The 20,371-nt window shown below is 60.7% G+C and overlaps 1 protein-coding gene across 5 annotated transcripts in view; it reads right to left on the bottom strand.

The window, feature by feature from the left end:
• The window catches only part of ARHGEF10 (Rho guanine nucleotide exchange factor 10), a 100,700-nt gene that overhangs the window by 58,429 nt on the left and 21,900 nt on the right, over positions 1-20,371 (bottom strand). For all 5 annotated transcript variants that reach the window (XM_035700060.2, XM_025445662.3, XM_025445661.3 and 2 more), the window contains exons 2-5: positions 14,655-14,725; positions 6,190-6,342; positions 5,419-5,700; positions 3,037-3,100 (exon numbers count right to left, since the gene is read on the bottom strand). In XM_035700060.2, the coding sequence (XP_035555953.1) occupies positions 3,037-3,100; positions 5,419-5,700; positions 6,190-6,342; positions 14,655-14,691 (536 nt within the window). In that variant the 5' untranslated portion in view covers positions 14,692-14,725. The remainder of the gene's footprint in view (positions 1-3,036; positions 3,101-5,418; positions 5,701-6,189; positions 6,343-14,654; positions 14,726-20,371) is intronic.

Raw genomic sequence — 20,371 nt, forward strand, 5'->3', positions numbered from 1 at the left:
ACTATGACAACCCTGCTCACACCCACAGTCTGTACGTACATATGAGGACTCAAGCTTAGGACTTCCCTCCCCCGCCCCATACCTTCCCACTTTGCTCTTTTTACTTATAAAAGAAACGTTTCGAGTGAAGCCCTCACAAAGTCAGTGACCTCTGTTCCCATCATCAAGTAAGTCATGGGTGCTGGTGACCTTGCTGTGTATCTACTGGTGCGGGGACGCCCTTCCCCTTCTCTCTACACACACACCCTGGGCCTGGGATGCAGAAGGAATAAGCCGGTGACCATGCTTCCTTCGTGTGGGTATACTCAGGCTGTGCCTTCCATCAAAACGACCCTGGGGTTTTCACTTCCCTGGACCCATCGCTGGGATGCGGAGGGAGCCCCGTACTCAGCAGGTCAGACTCTGCCCGTTCACAATCCAATACACCAGCTGCAGCTTCTCAACATAGAGCCCAAGTTCAAACTTTCATTCCTAGCTATTTAGAAGTGCTCTTGAACGCCCACCACATGCACAGGATCTGGCACCACAGAAATAAGAGGAAGTAAAGTGTCTGCTCCAGAAGACCTGAATCATCCTCTGGTTTTTCACCAGAACTTCTTGAGAGTCTGTTACTGTGTCTCACATCACCGGAGTGACAAACAGGCCTTCATGGCCTCTAGGAACAGGTTAATGGAAGAAAGGGACATTGCACCACCAGAAATTTTTTTAAAAATGCTCATGACACAACTGCTGGTACGCTCACAGTGCGATGGTCCCGGGGGCCAAGCCACGGGGTCTCACACAGAGGGACGGGGATGTTATTTTGCAGGCAATGGCAAGCCACTGGAATGCTTCATCTGGAAGAACAAGATCAGATTCCTTCAACACCTGGAGTGCCTCCTCAGGGAGAAGGACAGCCCTGATTAGGATCTCAGGGGCATGCAGTCTACGGGAGCGCTCTGCAAGGAAGTGAGCGCGGTGCCAAGCACCTCGCTGGAAGGGAGAGAGACCGGGAGGACGTGAGCACCCAGAGACCAACATGGGAAGCTCTGGAAACCATATGCATGGAAAAAAGAATCATTAGTACAGAGTTAATGCCACACTTCACAGTAAGTGACAGATGGCACGGGTCGCTGCAAGATGGTCTCTTTTATTAACATTTTTGTTTGTTTGCCATAAGCTGTAATGCACAGTTAAATATTTGCAAGATTTAGAGGCCAGGGCAGGTGGTCAAGGTCTTGAAAGCACCCAGATCACAGACACATCAGCTCCCTGAGGACATGCAACGTGCCGTGTCGTGGATGAACGTGAGGAAATAAGCAGAATCAGTCCTGCACTTAGTTCAAGGACCTCTCACATTAAAAAATATTCTTACACTTAAGTCTAAAATTACATCACAAAAAAGTTAAGCAAAAAAGAGAAAATCTGAAGCAAGTATAGATGATATTTTAACTATTCCTGAGTGTTTCCATATGTTTAAACAAGGCCACACTTTGGGAAACGGTCTCAGGCTACCTCTCATGTCATTTCACATTCTTTTTGTTCTAACAAATCATCCTTTCAGCAGATGAATTTCCCATCGTGAAGTGCAGGTTACCAGCGATAATGCACTACCCACCATCTTCCACTCTACGCGGATCGTGATTGCAATGAAGGGTCTTGGGTGAATCTACCTGGCAACGTATGTAACGAAAACCAGGTAGAAAGGCCTCACGAGCGTGTACCTTTCTCCAGAGATCCCAGGCATTCCGGGAGGAGCGTACTTTTGTACTTTCAGAGGACCGACCACTGCCCGAAAGGAAAAGTCAAGTGAGTGCGAGCACAAGGACTCCGACGCTCGTTCACGGGTGCTCACGGCAGCACTATTCACAACAGGCCAGAGGTAGGAAACCACCCAAGCGTCCATCAAGAGGTCAACAGGTAAACAAAATGTGCTGCGTGCTCACAAAGGAATATTGTTCAGGCTCGGAAAGGAAGGCAGCCCCGATACATCGTACAACACACAGGAATCTCGCAAACATGACGCAAAGTGAACTACCGTGATTCCGACTGTATGAGTTACCTAGAGTAGGCAAGGCCGTAGACACGGAACGCAGGACAGAGGTTCTCAAGGGCTGGGGTAGGGAAAGATAGATTACATGGAACGGGGAGGGTTTCTGTCTGAGATGATGAAAAATTCTGAAAGGAGATGGCAGTGATGGTTGCACAACACAGTAAATGCACGAGATGCCACTACATCTTACACTTAAAGTGGTTAAAATGGCAGCATTTATGTTGTATAGATTCTAACACAATTTTTAAATGGATGGTGCATGTGCCGAAACCCGCAGGACAGTACGCTCTAAACAGGCAAGGTATGTGCATGATGCATCAGCACGACTGCCTGGTAACAAAACACAGGCACACCCAGCGTGCTCCCCGCACACTGCCATCCTGAGCCTTGGAAAAACCTGGTCTTTAGAGAATTCTTAGACCAGCAGCAGAAGGGGACACAGGAAGTAACAGCGAGGGCACAAAGCGCTCAGTTTTAAAGCAGGTGTGCCCACACAGCTCTGGAAGAATGAAAGAGGGAGTTTATAAAATGAGACATTTGCACAGGGTTCTGAGGTGGAAGGAGTTTGCCCGGGGGATGGAATTCCCTGGGCTCTCAAACAGACGACACAGCATTTTTGAAGGCAAGTGGCACGAAAGAAAGAACTCCAGTCAGCTCAGTTTGGAGGATTCTGGAGGAAAGGTGGGTGGAACACAATGAAAAGTTTGCCTGGACCCCAACAGGTTTCTGAGATCCTGTATGAGGCTGGAGCACAGGGAGCCTCATCTACACAGAAACGGAGAAGGGCCGCGTGCTCCTGGTCTACCTGCCGTCTGTCCGCAGAGCAAGAACACCTTGCGGCCTCCCTGTGTTCTGCAGAACCCCCGTCAGGAGCCCTGGGTGAGAGCGCAGAGGGCCCAAGCACCGGGGGCCGCCAGGGCAGCACCTCGGATCACTGCACTGCACTCCACTTCTCAGGAGACGGTCCTGAACTCAGAGCACGTGTGCAAGATTAATAAAGATACCTGTTGGCTGGATCCTCAGAACTTAAAGAATTAAACTGGCTGTCTTGTGCTACTTCCTGTGTTTCTGTGAGGAAAGAAAAAAATTCACAGTTTTAGGCTTAGTAGAAAACGTTTAGGAGATGCATTTTTAGCTTTAAGATGATTTCAGTTTTTTAATGATAAGCTTATCTTAACATAAACATCGGTAAACTGATAGTGTCTTCGAGTTTTAAATAAAATGTTTTTGACATGGGATTACAGTAAAAAGCAATATCCAAAGGTCCTCTGAAATAGCCAGAATTAAAATGGTAGCCAAAGAAATCAAGCTAGAGTAGCAAACCTGTTTTCTCTCATTTCTCAAGTTTGTCATGGGAATTTACAATTGTGATTTATTTGAAAATGTGTCTTAACAGCAGCCTCCAAAGACTCTCAAAGGAGAAAGAGTCACGTTCATGGTATTTGACGAGACTTTCATTTGCTCATGCACGTGTGCACACAAACACGCTCACACATATGCACACACGCATGCACACCCTCACACACAGAGTCCGTCGCACATGTCCCAGCTGACTGCTATTCCACCTCTGGGGTTTGCTTTACCAAGAGGGTGTTGAGCTCAGGACAAAAGGCCACGTGCTCAACCAAGGACCGGCTGGTAACTGCTACGCTGGCAAACTGTCCACAAAACCCTTCCAGAAGGAACGGACTGTGTGCTACACAACCAGCCTGACACGCTCACGCTGCTCAACAGTTGGTCCAGCTCAGCCGCGCCCAATGTCGTACCCTCAAACACGGCCCCGACCCCGCTAAACACCAACCACAGCCCCACGCAGTGGAGGGCACTCGTCAGCCGGGGACCAGAGCCGCAGTCGCTCACCGTGTGCTCAAGGCCACTGAACCGCAGGCCTTCCAGACTGCTCCTCCCGCCACACCACACGGCCCCAAAGGGCGACCCACACGACCTCTTACAAGGCAAAGCCATTCAGCAAAGTCAGTGAACAAAGACGCTGACTGACGGCAAACACACTTCACACCGTGATGAGCCCCCTGCGTCTGCGTCAAGGGCAGCACGTCCCGTCCCTGAACGCACGCCTCACAGGCCCGGTCTCCACCGCCCACCCGAAACGACTTCTTTCTCTCCCCGTTTCAAGAAAAGAGGTGCCCCCGTGAGACCTTTGCTAAGGAGAGGTCAGGGGATGATGAGCATCTTCTCGTCTCTTACTGTTCTGGAAAGATCTGGAAGCTTGAGCCAGAAACAGAGCACCAGGAGCTTCTGGCCCGTGGAGGAGCACGAATGAACAGAAGGGGAACCTCAGAACTGGCTTTGGGCGGTGGGAGGGCGCGTGGGTCCCGGCTGTCCCTATTTCTGAGAGTCGTGTTCCAGGCGGGGCGGCCTCTGAGCCGGGAGCCCGTGCTGGGCCCGCACCCTGACCGTGGGCCCCGCAGACCAGGAGGCCACCCCGCGACTCCGGGAGAACCAGACTCTGCAAACGGTTAAGCAGCCGGCACTCCCTGCGGGTCCAGGCCCCGGGCCCGGCCTCACACCAAAATCCAGGCTTTCCTCGTGACCCCAGGAAACAGGGAGGTGCACCTGTTTGCCTTTAAACACTCAAGAGACAAACATCCACACGCGTTCCCAGATTTGGGGACTTACGTTTATCATAGTGTTTTATTAATGGCTCTAGGGTGACAAAAATCAGCCAATGGTGTGCAAGTATGCTACAGAACCTAAAAGTAAATGTTCAATTATTAAAGATCACCAAATTATCTGAAAATAAGCAAATTAATATAAGAATGTGTTTCTGAATCTTTTAACTGTATAATCTACTCCCTTATTTTTAGATAATTCTTACTCTTTAGGCGACACAGTATGAACTGCATTGTTGATTGTGGTGAATTTCCAAGATTATTGCCAATTCCAAGAAAACAAATGGGGAAACCCCAACCCTGAAAACCGGATATGGTTTCCAAACATAAATTCAAGATTTTCTTTAAAGGTTTTTTTCCTCACTTGTTAACTGGGAAGGAAATAACTTGTTTACTGAAATCTCCTCTAAATCACAAATCTGCATCTGAAAGAGCATCGTCCTCAGGGGCCTCCGTCCCTCAGAACCTCTGCGCCTGGGGCCGGGAGGCAGACCCCGGCATGTCCTGGGTCCAGAACGCGAGCGACTTCCGGGGGAGAACTCAGCTGGACAGCCTTTACAGGGCCCACCCCGAAGAGAGCACTGCTCTCGGGGCCCCCGGCTGCTGGTCTGCAGTGGTGGGCGCAGGTGCCCGCGGGCCTCGGCCGGGGACGGTGACCGGGCGCCCGCGTCGCTGTCCTCTGGCCCTGACAGCAGCAAGGACCACAGAGCTGCTGGCCCTTACCACCCGGGGGTGCACAGCAGGGAGGACCCCTACCTTCCTCGTCCAGGGACGGGGCGCGGATGACCACGGGGTTGCTGTAGGCCGGCAGGAGCAGCGGCAGGTTGCAGGGCACGGCGTAGCCGCAGGGCACAGGCACCGAGTACCCGCTGGGCACGGGCGGGCTCGCGCTCTCGGCCTCGGCCTCGGCGTCTGCGGGCGGGGGCTGCTCCTCCTGGAAGGGCGTGATGTCGATGACCGAGTAGGGGTTGACTCTGGGGGGCGGTGGCGTGGGTTCCAGCAGGGCGTCCGGGGCTGTCCCCATCCCGACGTCACCCCCTAGAGGCAAACACGCAGGGCATGGGTGGGGAACCCACGGACCTGCCCCCCTCCAGCTGCAGGCAAGAGGGAACCGGGTGCCCCCAGGGCCCGCGCGACGCCGGGCACCCGAGACACGCGCAGCTCCCGGGCCGCCTCCCCCCGAGGCGAGCAACAGAAGCTGCCAGAAGCGGGGGGTCGGCAGCTATGGGGAGGGGTGGTCGTTGGGGATGAAGAAATGGAGGGTTGGTCCCGACCGGTCCTCAGGGTCGGGGAAGCAGACGACTCCCTCCAAGGTCCAACCCGGATTTAAGTCACCCACGCCACCAGGCGCCGATGGCCACTCCCTCCAGGATACGGAGGGAAGGTCAAGTCAAGGAAACTCCGCCAAACTCCAAGTCGCCACCTGGGTTCCCGGCACGGAGGTTGCCAGCGTCCTGCTCGTGGACGCCGACTCCTCCCACCCAGCAGAGCAAGGTGGCTGTGGCTGTCGGGCGCCTGGGGACCCACCTGCGCCAGGGGCGGCGTCTGTGCCCGGCCGGCTGTCCCCGGGGGCGTCCGTGGCAGCTCGATCCGCTTCCGGGATCTCATCTCCGCTGTCAAAGTCGAACTGTTCGCCCTCGTCGTCCTCGTTGTTGTTGGGGTCGCATTTCACCTCCGCGTCTAGAGGTTAAGAAAACGTAAGTTACGCCACGGGACCAACACCCAGAGGCGCTCACGGTCAGGGCCTCGGACGTCCGGGTGGCCAGAGTCACAGGGCGGAGAGGAGAGGAAAGATCTGGAAACCAGAGAAGTTCAACCTCAGCACGAATGGATGTGGCTCAAGCCCCATGGGTCCCCAGTCACCACTGGGCTCTGCCCACGCCGTCACCTGCAGGGACATCACCACCAGGGTACAGGACCTCGCGGCCCCTGCGCACACCTGGCCCACCCTCCAGGCCCGCCCCGCCACATGTCGCTGGGCGAGGATGTGTGGCGGGGCGGGGCAGAGGGGGCCTGGACTCACGGATACCCCCGGGGAGGCCCTGGGGTGACACCTGCAGGGCCGTCTGGGACTTGTCCACAGGGACGAGGCCTGACGCCACATGCTGGGGGGCAGAGAACAGATGCCATCGGTCATCCCGTGACAGGTCACAGCACCCAGGTCACAAGGCCCAGGCTACAGAGTGGAGCAGGGGACAGGGTAGGACGTGCAGCGACAGCCCAGAGGGAGGAGCCTCCTCTGCTCACTGCGCCCAACACTGGGGCTCAAGTCAGGACATGGAACTCTCCCCACGTTTGTCCAGTGGCACCAGGTCAGCCGGTGTCCAGGGCTCAGAAAAATGACAAAAACCCAGCCACCTTCCAGGGAGCAGCTCTGGTCGGCGAACGGAATGTGCCCCACACTCCAGGGGACCCTCCGTCAGGACACAGGGGCCCCAGGCCCCAGGGTGGTTCACTATGAAAAAATGAGCAGTGAGGAAGGGAGAACATGATCTCCTGAGAGGCATGAACAGAAGGTTCCCACGAGCCAAAATCACTCACTTTGCAAGCAAACAGCGTGCCCCCTCCCCGGAGGGCAGCTCTTCCCGGGCTCGGGGCATCAGCTCTGGGGAGGCCTGGCACTGCCGTCTAGGGAGGCCGGGGAGGGATGTGCTGACACAGGCTATGTAGCCCCGGGCTGTCTCCCTTCCCGGGGCCCCACCCGATGCACCCACCAAGCGAGAGGCCCGCCCTGGGGTGACGGAGCCAGCAGGGACCCCGCCCTCCCCACCCACTCTGCTGAGGCTGTGGAGGCTGGCGTCCAGGTGAGTTCCTGGGATGGCCCGCAGTTACCCCTGGGTGGGGGTGGGCGCAAGGGGAGGCCAGGCGGGCACCTCTGCCCCTCCAGCCCTGCTCAGAGCCCTCCACGCCTCTCAATCCAGGGTCAAGGGTTAGGTCAGCAACAGCCAAGGAGCACAAACCAGCTTCTGGGGCAGAGGGCAGCCGAAGGACGCGGGCACCTGGCAGCTCTTGAGCCGGGGTGGTGGCGGGCGGCTGGGGGGGGGTGTCGGGACGGTCAGAGTTAGGGGTTTAGAGGTGGGGTCGCTTCTAGGGGGGGAAGTGGACAGACACGTGTCAGCCTGAGTTAGTCTGGAAACCGTCTGTCCAGCTGGGGCCTCGCTGTCCACACGAACCTCTGAAGGTCCAAAACACAAATGGGTTCCAAACACCAAGGTGTTTCTTTTTTCCCTGATTCTTTGGAATTAGAATACGTAACGGGTCCTCCAAAGGAAGCACGTTCTTAGCGGTGATGAGTGACAGGTCAGGCTGGAGCCTCCTGCCGGGGCAGCCGGGACACCCCTGCCCCCGGCACACCCGTGTGCACGGCGCCCACGGGACCCCAGCAGCACTCTGGGCAGCTCTGCCCCAGTTCACGTCTGCTCACAGTAGGACACTGCCAAATACCGAAACGGGATCAAGAAAAGGCTTCAGAAAGATCTATTTCTAAAACCATTAGTTCTGATAAGAGCGTGCACTGGGGACCTTCTGGAGGGTGAGCTGCCGATATTTATCAAGGCCTTATCATTTGGTAAGTCCTCGGTCTCAGAGTCTGTATTATAAATTATCTATCTTACAGAAATAATCTGAGATTAGAATAAATGTTTTAGAATATAGGTTTTCCAAATTATAATAGTTTTATACAATGAGATACTAAAAAAACCATTATTTTGTTGAAGCTTATTCAATAATTTGGAAAGAGGTTCCTGACATAGTAATAGTGTTTTTAATTGGTCTTTTCACACTCATTAAATAAAAAACTAACACATACTGGCGAGGATGGGAGGGACTGGAACCCTGGCACGCTGCTGCTGGAACATCCCACGGAGCAGCCAGCGTGGAAGCTGTGGAGGCTCCCAGATGTCAGACAGCTCCCGGCCATCCAAGGCACTCCAGCAGACACCTGCACACCCGTGCACGTGTGCAACCGTAGAAGTATGCAAGTGTACATATGCAACCCCACAAGTCTGCAACCGCACGTGTGCAACCCTACAAGTGTACAGCCGCACATGTGTGCAACCCTAAAAGCGTGCAAGTGGACACGTGTGAAGTCCCATTAGTGTGCAACTGCACATGTGCAACCCTACAAGCATGTGAGTGGACATGTGTGCAACCCTACAAGTGTGCAAGTGGACACGTGTGAAGTCCTACCAGTGTGCAACTGCACGTGTGCAACCCTACAAGCGTGTGAGTGGACATGTGTGCAACCCTACAAGCAGCATTATTCACAACACAGCCCACGAGTCCACGGAGAGACGACGGACACATCAGATGTGTTCTGTACAGACGACGGGACGTATCCAGTCTGGAAAAGGACAAACCCTGGCACCTGCTACGCCAGGCCCGACCCTGAGGACACTGCACCCGGTGCAACGAGCCAGGCACCAAGGGGCAGGCCCGGTGTGGCCCCATCACGTGGAGTGAGTGTTCAGGGAGGACGGAGCCTCACAGGGGGATATGGAAAGTTCTGGAGACGGGTGGTGTGGTGGGCGCACAGCAAGGTTGTGAACGAACGTCACGCTGCCGAACCGGACACTGAGAGACGGTCGGAGCAGTAACGTCGCACAGAGACGGACGTGCCGCGTGGCACTCGGGGCTGCCCCGAGGGACGGCCCGTCCTCCGTCTGCAGACGCTCCTGTCGGCTTCACGGCCATTCTGCTGTAGGCACATGTTTGTGGGGCGTACGACTCCCAAGGTTCGTGTTGGATAAAGACGCACGTGCAACTCCCGTTTCCCGCAAGTGAGCAGAATTCACGGGACAAGCCCGTAGATACGGGCCGGGCTTGGGGCGCACAGAACCCCAGCCCCAGGCACCAGGCGGCCGCTCACCGCTGAGCGCCAGGAAACCGGTGGAGGCAGCAGCTTCCTCACGGGAGCCACGCGCTCACGTGGGCGAGGGCAGCAAGGTCTCCGGCAGGAAACCCAACCCGGGCACACGGCTGTCCAGATGCAACTGTCGCCGGCGCTTCAGGTTCCTGATGGCCCGAGTCGGACAATGGGAAACCCCCTCCAATGAGACACACGACGCAGAACGATGGGGGGAGGCTCCCGTCCGGACTCAGGCACAGAGGAGACCGCGCCGGCATGCGTCTCCTTGGCACGGCGGGCACCCGGGACCCCGGCCTCTCCCGGAGGTGACGCGTTATCGCTGCGGAATGCTGACATTAGGGAAGATGCCCCTGGAAGTGACGGCACAGACGCCGCTTTTAAAAAAGGCCTGATGACGCCCGGCCCCGCGGGACCCACGCACGGGGGCCCCACAGGAGGAGGTGCTCACGCTCTGGACCCCTGACCAACCCGCGCCGACAGGTACGTGCACTTTGTGGGCTTGCACGGACGTACGATGACACGTGTCCACCGTGACGGGGTCGCAGAGAAGCTTCATGGCCCTGGGGACCCTCTGAGCCCCGCCTGCTTGCGCCCCTCCCCCAGCACCCCAGGAGTGCAGGGGCCTCCCCACCTGCCGGCCAAATGGCTTCACGGGATGCTGGGTGACGTCCCCAAAGCCAATGCCCAGGGGTCACTGCCGGCTGTCCCCCAGTGACCAGGCTGTCGTCCACTGCCCTGTTTACCCTGTTCAGCGCGACCTTCCTTGGCATCAACAACACTGCGCGATCCTGGCTTCCTCCTACCTCACTGGCTGCTGCTCCTAGTCCCTCTCGGGGACAGAACTGTGTGCCCCCCAAATCCTAGCTGAAGGCCGAAGCCCCAGAACCTCAGAATGCAGCCACGTTAGGCGGTCACCAGGGCAGCTCCTAATGCAGCGTGACCGGTGTCCTTGTGAGGAGAGGATGTCAGGACACGCACGCAGAGGGGCGACCCCAGGAGGGCTTGTCTGTGCAGGGACAGCCGGCGTCTACACGGCAAGGAGGGAGGCCTTGAGGAGCCCACACTGCCCACACCCGGACCCCCGCTCCCTGCCCTCCAGCTGCGACACATGCAGGCCTGGCCCCGTCCCTGGCACTGGGCTGGCTGCCCGAGCCGACTCCTCTTCCCCTGCCGGATCCCCTGCCTCGGCCCCCACACGAGAGGCCTGCCCGGGGCCTGGGCCTTCATCGGCACAAAACCCACCGTCTACACCAGACCCCCTGCCAGAGCTTTGGACTCGCATCCGAGGAGCCCTGCGTGGATTCCCACGAGGCCCCTCCGACTCGGCCCTGCCTCCATCCCTCCCCATCCCTGCACACTCGGTCTGCCCAGGTCCTCACGGCAGGAACCCAACGATCACCCGGGCCCCCACCTGCTGCAGAGCCACCAACCAACCCGCAGTGAAGTCCTTCTGCTTCAAGCACCCGGGACCTCCCCTCCCCGACTCCTGCAGCGTCCACGGACGGACACCACACCAGGTACCCCTGCTCTCAGTCTTTGCAGGTGCCTCCAGACCTCGGGCCGCACCTCCGACTCCCCTGGGGAGCCCCGAGCCTGCCCTGGGTGACCCTGGGACCCCGAGCGCCCTGCTCATGGTCTGTCTCCCACGAGGGAGGACACAACATCCCTTGTGCATCGGCGCGTCCCCTGGCACCACACAGGCTCCCCCCGGCGCTCCAGGCAGAGGAGCCAGGCTGGCCCTGTGGTCTACACCCCCGACAACCCAGGGGTGCAGGCAGAGCTGCGGGCCACGTCTGCCACGGCTGCGTCACACCGTGTGGCCGACACGCTTCCAAGGAAAGAGAATCCACACCACGGATCTCGGGAAAAAGATCTGAGTTTCCCCTGAACTGCAACAAACCCTAGGTCAGTACAGGCTACGGGGTCCCGGCTGGGAAAGCAGAGGGAGGGAAGGAGGGAGGGAGACACCACAGGCCCCCCCACCCCCCCTCCCCGCACACGTCGGTCTACACCACTGCCGCACGGCCTGGGCTCAGGCTGGGCCCCTCACACCTCAGGGGACGGGGGACGGGGCTCCGGAGCTCAGGAGCATGGTCGGGGGTGGGGGAGGCTGCTGAAAACCCACCGCCGGGTTGGCAGACACCCCGCGGACAAACGAAGGCGTTGAGGAAAAGGAAATCAGGGAATACTCATTTTTAAGCTCAGAGATGGAGGCTGCAATTCCGTCCGTGGGGCGGTTACGACCACACGTGTCAGAGCACAAGAGTACTCCTGCTGTAATTTGTGCCATTATTAGAGAAGAACAAACGTGCTCTGCAAAGCAGCAGGCACCGAGGGGCCATCACGGCCACCGGCCTTCCCGGCCTGATCCCGGCTCTGGACGTCGGGGTGGCGGCCGCGCAGACAGCGTGGGACTGGGGGCTCCGTGCTCCGCCCCCCGGGAGCGTCAGCCCCTCGCCGGGTCCACCGAGTGCCCGCGACGGCCACCACCTGCCGGGTCCAGGCTGCGCACGAACTGCTCCGAGGACGGGGGTGCGCACCTGCACAAGCCCTGCGGGTCAGCCCCTCGCCCCGCGGCACCGGCCTGCCTCTGCCCCGACAGGGAACGTCCATCTGGGGTATGTGGTCCCGCAGACAAGACAAGCCAAGAGGAGAGACGGGATCCGCGTCCCCGTGGGGCCGGGAAGGTCGGACCTGGTCCTTCTTGCCGCCCCTGTGCCCCAGGGCATCTGGGAGCAGACGCTTCCGTCGCGGGGGTTAGAGGTGACCCACCACAGACTCATCCGAAAGCGCTGCCGCCGCTGTGCCCAACCCGACCCAAGAGCACACTGCCTAGACCCGGTGCCCGTGTCAGCAAGAACCGCGCCGCTCTCCTCTCTACGCTGGCCTGAATCCACACCCGGTCACAGGCCACACCACACATCAGCCCACGGAAATGGGGACCCCCGTCCACACTGCAGGCACAGGCCGCACCCCCAGGGGAACCGGGAACCCACGGAGGGTCCGTCCAGCCCCTGCCCCCGAGCCAGCTCCCAGCTGCGAGGGCCCGGCCGTGGACGACGCCCCGGGGGGACAGCTGGGCCCCAACACTGCCAGGCCTGCCAGTCGGCCTGCTCACGGCTTTGAACGGGGCCGCGTGGGGCGCCAAGGGGGACAGGCGGGCGGAGGGGACGGCGTCGGCGTGCGGGGAAGGCGTGATGCTTGTGCCCGCGGCCCTGCCTGGGGCCTCTGTGCTCCGGGCCTGGTCCTGTGTCCCCTTGAGGACTGCACCGGGGGACCTGAGACGTGGCTGCCCCCGGTGGGCCAGCTGCCGAGCAGCCCGCACCGAAGCACCATCCCCCTCCCCTTCTACTGCTGTGCTGGGGCCACGTCCGGCCTCCCCTCGCAGCAGGCTCCACGGGGACAGCCACCCCCTTCCCGTCACATCCTGCTCACCACGTCTGGACGGCCTCCTGACTGGACGCTCGCTGGGCCGGCTGGCGGCCCCTGGTGCCCTGGGCTTCAGGCTGTGGCTCCCGGGTCCGAGGCCTTCCCCCAGGGTCACCAGCTCTCCTGCCCAACCCCCAGCCGCTTGCCCGGGCCCCTCCCCGTCCCCGACCAAGTGCAGAGGTGCATCCGGCGGGCGTGCAGATCCACAGGGTGTCACTGTCAAGGCCGGGTCATGCCCAGACAGGCCCCAGCCAGCTCTGGACACCCGCTGCCCACATGCCGGGACCCACGGAACAGGGGAAGAACAGGTTTGGGTTCCCTGGGCTGCAGAAAGCAGGTGTCGCCTGCAGGGTTTGAGTAGGTTGTGCGTCACCCTTGTTCCTACAAACAGAGGTGCAGAAAGGGCCCTGGGGCTGTGTGCTTCCGATTTTCTCTGACAGCTGCCAGGCGCCCACACCTGGAACACCGCTGGGCCCCGCCCCCCACAGAGGCCGTCGGCACGGCCGGACAGAGAGCAGGGGCCGGGGCAGGAGCCGGGCCATCACCACGGCGGCAGCCCCACACCCCACCGGCCTCCGCCCACGGGAAGGCCGCGGAGCCAGACCCGCCGGGCGCGCAGGCACAACAGGGACAGCAGTGCCTCCTCAATCAACACGATCAGAGTCAGGCCTGCCCTGGAAGAGCCCAAACGCCGGCTTACACGCGGACCAAGCCAGCGGCAAGGCGCCGCCGAGGCCCCCCGAGCAGCCCCCCGGCCGTGGCCATGGCCGAGCAGGGGAGCCAGCCTACACCAAGGTGCCCGCAGAAGCCAGGCCGCCCTCCGGCACACCGCCCCTACCCGGGGCTCACAGCTCGGGCCACGTCTGGGAAGGCACGCAGGAGCCTGTGACCACGGAGCCAGCTCGCCGGCTTTCGGGAATAGCCCTGTCACCGCGCGGCTCTGCGCTGGAGCTCATCTCTCCTGGCAACCAGCACAGGCGGGACACGCGTCCCCTGGCCCGAGCCCAGATTCCTTTTGGGATCAGCCCTAGATCAGCCCTACCCACAGGCTGCCCTCCTCCGTCCCCAGGTAAGGCTGCAGCCCCGAGCACCACCACCGGCGCAGGGCGGAACGGGCAGGGCAGAGCCAGGGGCCACGTCTCCCGGGCATGCGCCTGCAGAGAGGGACAGGACGGTCTCTGACCCACACGGGCTCCTTCCAGACTGTGGCTTCCCCATGCCTCGAGGTGTACGGGGCACAGGCGGTCTGTCCAGGAAGCCTGGGCTGGGGCCCTGGGAAGGCCCTGCCCTGCGAGCAGGGGGTGACCCCACCAAGCCCCCCGACGCCCCACCTCAGTCGCCCCAGCAGCAGCTTCGCTCTGGTGAGGGGACGGGGCAGACAGACGCTGGGTCCACACTTGCCGCGCACAAGCCCAGGGTGCCGGGAGGCAGACCTGAAAACTGCCTCCTGCCCCCGCAGGTGTCGGGAGCAGCCGAGGGCCCTGCGCAGCCCGTCCCGAGCAAGTCCACCGCCCGTCACCAGGCGGGCCTCCGACGGTCGGAGGGCGGGGGCAGTGCTCGCAGGGCGCCCGGGGCCGGCAGGCAGCCCAGCCAGGTCACCCCAGAGCGAGGGGGGCGCCGGGCGGGCGAAGGGCCCAGACCCCACCCCTCGTGCGCCGCCCAGACCCTCCCGGCCCTCCCCGAGGACGCCCGTTACCTGCGGGAGCGGGGCCAGGTGGCTCTGGCTGGTCCATGGCGCGGCGGTGGGAGCCTCAGTCCTCGGGACCCCTGGAAGGAAAGACACCGCGGTCACCGTGGGCAGGCCAGCGCCCTCAGCTCCACGGGGCGCTCTGCAAGGCTGAGGTCCACCCCCAAGACCTCTACATCTCCCCTGAAATCACACCCGCGAGCACAGGGAGCAGGGTCCCCGTGGGCCGACTCCTCCCGCCTGTCAGGACGGCCCCCGCCTCGTCCCTCAGCCACAGCTTCAGCCGGAGAACCCCCTGCCCGGGCCCGGACGCCTCCTGTGCTGAACTGCAGGGTCCACGCCAGGTCTCTGCACCCCTGACTTTCTTTTCTTTTCGTCTCTTTTTTGCACTTTCTGTTTCCCTATGTGCTTTCAGAGGAAAGGTCTGCGAATGGGTGTGAAATCGGCCCAGTCACAAGGACGTTGGTCTCCGGCTCCGAGGGGGAGGATCCCCGTCCACCAGGCCAGCAGCACTGCCCCCCTGCCGGGCTTCAAACGCCCAGGCTCTGAGGCAGCAAGGGCACCATGAGGGTCAGCGCGGCAGGGGTGACACCCCGGCCCCCACCCGCCCACGGTGCACAGGACGGCGGGCAGGAGCCGGTGGGGTGCCGCTCCAGGTCCCCCGGCAGCAGCCCGTCACGCCGACCCGCCCTGCCAGCTCTCTCCACCTACGGAGACAGGCGCTGCCCTGCAGCCCTGCCCCGGCCGCCCCCCTGCCGGCTCCGTCACCTCACGCCTCCGTGACACGGGTTCCCCTATAGCTTCACAGCATAGAGACCGAGGTGTGGAGGGCTTACGGGAGCCCACCCTGGAGGGTCGCAGGGCAGACAGGGGCGCCCACGCTGGGGCTGCGTCTCGGATCCCCGCCCTCCGCAGGCCGCCGGGAGCCGCCGAGCACAAGCCCCTCACCGGGAGCACGGGGACGGCAGCGGCGCCGCACCTGAAGGTGGGGGCACTGGTCCAGGCGCACGCCCCGTCCTCCGCGCTACCAGGGCCACCCCTGCCCTCACCAGACTTGACAGGACGGTACCCGGTGGGGTCAACAGCGAGCACGGCCAGACACTGCTGTTCCGTTCCCAAAGCACACAGCTGGACACGCACGGACAACGGCAGCTGTGGGAGGAAATGACGCAGCCGTGGCGTCTCCGGGCCACAGGGCACGGACCTCAGCACCCGACACTGTGCCCACCGCTCCACACGTTCAGCTAACGTCCAGCCACGTCCACCGTGTTGGAGGCAGCGAGCGTGTGGTCTGCAGGAACACACTGTGCTCCGCATGGACGGATGCAGGACGGTCCGCCTCTTCTGGGACAGAGCCCGACACCAGGGCCAGGGCGCCCGCCAGGCCCGCGGGCATCACGGGGGCCTCAGAGGCGAGTGGAGGGGACACCTCCTGCCACCGAGTCATCTCCCAAGGCAGGAGTCCAAGAGGCTCCAACATGAACGCGCCTAGGCCATGAGCTTGCAGACATGACACGGAGCCAGGCCGGCAACGGCATGGCGCACGCACACGAGCACATCGAGGATGCTGGGTTTGCTCTCGGATGCCAGTGTCACAGGGAAACGCCTGGCCGGTCCCCACGCCGGATCTGGCCCCTCCCGGTGCGCCTGTCACGACCCTGCAGGCACCGCAGGGAACAGGAAAGACACGACACATCCGCAGGAAGACGGGACAATGGACACCACAGTCACGAGAGGAAGTGAGGAAAGAAGGGAAACTGGTATTTTTAGCAATCGGACAGGTGAGGACCAGTGTTTGCAGCCACTTAACATTCCTGCCGCGGGCCAGGGGAACAGACACCCTACATTTTCTCAGCTGCGTGCATGACACCCCCAAGAGCAGAGCCCAGGGCCAGCGGGGTCCCCAGCTCTGGAGCAGAGCAGAGCTTTCTACTCAGTACGGTCTCAGCGCGGCTTCTGCTGGGGCGTGAGGCCCGCTGGGGGCACAGCCACGAAGCGCTGTCCCTCCCGTCAGGACCAGGCGGGGCGCTTCTGCCTGGGCTCCTCCGGGACCAGCCCGGCGCGCACCAGCCTGACTCCGGCCGCCACACAGCTCTTCCTGCCTTGACGCGATTTTCTCCTCTCTCCTCACACTGTTTACTCGCCTTCAACGCTTTTTTCTAAAGACCACGGGGTACAAATTTCATTAATGCTGATTGTCTGGACTTAAAACACATAAGAACACAGCCCAGCAGAGCCTCCCTTTCCCACGGATGACTCCGGCCCAACACGGAAGGAGCCACGTAGGGTTTTGCGACTCCGCTGGCCGACCCCGCAGGGCAGGTGCGTGTGCCAGGCCGGTTCTGAGCCAGCCAGGGCCCGCTTCGCCACGTGGCCGAGCGGGGAACCCAGCCCCGGCGCCACCATCTGTGCTCTGGATCCCTGAGGAGCGGCCAGCAGATGACCGCGTGCCCGGTGAACATTTTTCTCCCCAAATCGGCGTCTGCGGGAAGCTGTGCTCCTGAGAAGGGACCTGTCCGGGCAGCCGACACGCACACACGACTCCGCTCCTGCATTTCAGAGGCCGGCGTGACTCGCCCCAACAGCCCGCTGGGCACCACAGATGTGTTCTGCACCCCTGGCCCCTTCAGGCCTCTCGAAAACCCCGCTTTCCCGCAGCCAAGAACGCACTGCTCTGCACCATCTTCGGGTGGTGCCTGACTCCGTCCCCGGGTACCCTCTGCGTCAGCGCACAGGGTTCTGGGAGCCGTGCGGCTGCAGCCCACTCTGCCCAAGAACGACCCGGGGACAAAGGACGAGACTCGCTTACACAACACTGTCCTCCGACCAAGGCTGCATGACATAATTCCAGTCTGTGCTGTGTCACTGCTGTCACTTTCCAATTTAGGCATCCTAATGAAAGATTGCGTTATGCACCCAGATTGTGGTTTTAAACAAAAAGATGACGCACACGGTCAGAGCAGCAGCCGAGAGGCTGAGGACTGCAGGACGCTTTCGTGGGACACGTCTGGAGGCTGTGAGGCTCCGGTTGGTATAAGACGGTTCCCAAGGCCAGGGCAGCCACTGAACACCCCAGATCACGTTTTGTGCTTTTCACACCACCACAGAGAGAGACCTGACCTTTACTCCCATGGCATTTTTTTCTTGCCTCTTGCACCACGCATGGAGATGTGCAAGGTGAACATCCAGGGCAGGCGTGCAGCCGGCTGCTGAGGCGTAGGAGGACTGGTGCTTCTCACAGCCCGTTCTCTGGGACCACAGCTGCACTCTGAGTCCTGGCTTCTGAGGGAGGGAGGACACTCGCCACCAAGGTCCCTTCCACTGACAAGGGCCGGGGGCCTGGATGCTGGGGACACCCTGTTCTCCCAACCTCTGCCTGCAGTCCGTGTCTCTGTGTCCTCAGCTGGCAACCCTCCTGCAGGGCTGCTGGGCCGGAGAGGACCCCAGGTCCCTGAGGCCAGGCCACCACCCCGAGGGGACATGCTCACGCACATCAGGCTCAGTTCTGCAGAGCACACAACATGTCATGCACCGGATGGCTCCCTAACATCCACCCTCCAGACTCCCCACAATCTGGGTGGCAGGTGGCTGGGCCTGTGCGCGGCCCAGATCCACCCAAGCCCACCACCATGGATCGCACCAGAACCAGAGCACCTGCAAAGACATGTCAGAGGCACACGGCACCCTGTGGCCTAGACCAAGGGGCTGGCTTGGAGCATTAGCGCAGACACTTGCTAGAGCAAGGAGCCTCAGGGCCCCAGTCCTCATGCCTAAGGGGAGATGATGCCAAGGACAGAGCCTGGGGTCAAGGGGGCAGGGAGCTGGATGCTGAGCAGTCAGTGTGAGCCAGGAGCTCCCGAGGACCCACAGCAGGTGCACGAGTCTGGGCCTACCTAAAAGCAAGAGCCTCTAGATCAACACCACATCAGCAAGGCTCACCATCCACAGAGACCACAAAAGGGAAAGCACACCAGGCCTCAGGGCTCACACCTTGCTGGGACGGCACTGTCTAAGTTTAATCCAGTTCCACGGCGGACCCCCTGCACTGAACATTTTCAGAGACTTAGGCAGTGCTCACAAAAGCAAGGAAGGAAGGAAAGAGAACCTTCCTGGATGCATGCAGGGGACTTAGCCATCTGGGACGTCTCCCCTGTGGTCACCGTATTTTACTGCCGGTGCCGTGGCGAGGCATCATGTCACTAGGGCTACACGGGGGCGTCTGGTGTCCGCGTCTGACTATAAGCAACGTGCTCATGTCAGACCAACGCCGATGCCCAGATCTCCTCCCCTCCTTCACCCAGGCCCGAGAAGAAAAAAAAAAATTAAAAGAGAAGCATATTCACTCTGTGTCAAGGGCCATTAGGAAACCTCCGGCCACCAGCTGTCAACCAGCTCTTTCCCAAACAGCCAGGGTCCAGGGAATCCATGTGAGAACCCCCCACCCCTGCCCCCACCGCCCCTCAACCCAGAGGGTGTGCTCGTCCAGCCAGAGGCTGGGACAGGGCATCCCATGGGCTATCCCCAGCTCGTGGTCCTGCCATCGCCACGCTGGCTGCAGATCTGCATAAACCCACTCTCCCACGTGCCCTGCTTCCTCCCAGCCACAGGGAAAGGACACATCTCTTCCCAGCAAGCAAGTGGCTGTGGAGCATGACGATATCCAGCCTCCAGGAAACAAAATACCACGCCGAACAGAGTCCTGGGGCGTCAGGCAATGACCTGGTGAGGCCCCTAGGCTGCCAGGGTAGAGCAGAGGCCATCCAGCAGGGACAGGCCTACCTCAAAGCCTCAGAAATGGAGCCCAGCTCACAGGACAGGGAAGCCACGGGTACCGCTGGGCCCAGGCGCTTCCCACACCTGCGCTCTCAGGCCCTGCCCATCCTCCAGGCCCTCCCGCCCCGCTGCCTGGCCCCTGTAGCTCAGCACACATGTCCCCCTGCAGGGCCTCCGCACCCCTGCCTCCTCCCCCTGCTCCTGGGGGCGTCACACCCCTGCCTTCTCCCCCCGACCCCCCAGGGCCTCCGCACCCCTGCCTCCTCCCCCCCACCCCCAGGACCTCTGCACCCCTGCCTCCTCCCCCCACCCCCAGGGGCCTCAGCACCCCTGCCTCCTCTCCCCGCCTCCAGGGGCCTCCGCACCCCTGCCTCCCTCCTCCCCCTCCACATCTGCTGAGATGAATTCTTCTGTATGTCCACCTTCTTGTTTATTGCTCTAGTCTCTACATTCCTCCTAACCCAGTCAGGACAAGAGCACCATCACTTTTTTCTAGAGAGAGAAAGAAAGGCAAGTGAAGGAGCCCTCCCCCACTGAGCCCACCCCAGGGGAATACGGCTCAGGACAGACACCACCACGGAGCCTGTCCACAGGGGCTCACTATAAAAGCTGCCAGCCGCTACACGCTGGCTTCTAAAGAAGGAAAGCCCGTAACCTCTAGCTAATGCCCGAGTCATACCCTGCACACTTGTGGAGCTGGAAAAACATACACCTAGTTATTATTTAGGGCCTACTACCGGAACAAAACCCAGAATGTAGTTCACTTTCAACAAAACTATGAGGACGGAGGAGAGAGGAAGGAAGAAGCAGGGAAGGGGTGGGGGGGAGGAAGGAGGGAAGGGGAGGAAGTGGCAGTGGTCAGCAGCTGGGTGCAGCAGGAGCTCCTGGCTGGTCAGTGTGGGCAGCCAGAGACGCAGGTGGGGAGGTCGCAGGACTGTGAACACTAAGGACCT

The sequence above is a fragment of the Canis lupus genome, chromosome 16 (assembly GCF_003254725.2).
Source record: "Canis lupus dingo isolate Sandy chromosome 16, ASM325472v2, whole genome shotgun sequence".
Taxonomy (NCBI): domain Eukaryota; kingdom Metazoa; phylum Chordata; class Mammalia; order Carnivora; family Canidae; genus Canis; species Canis lupus.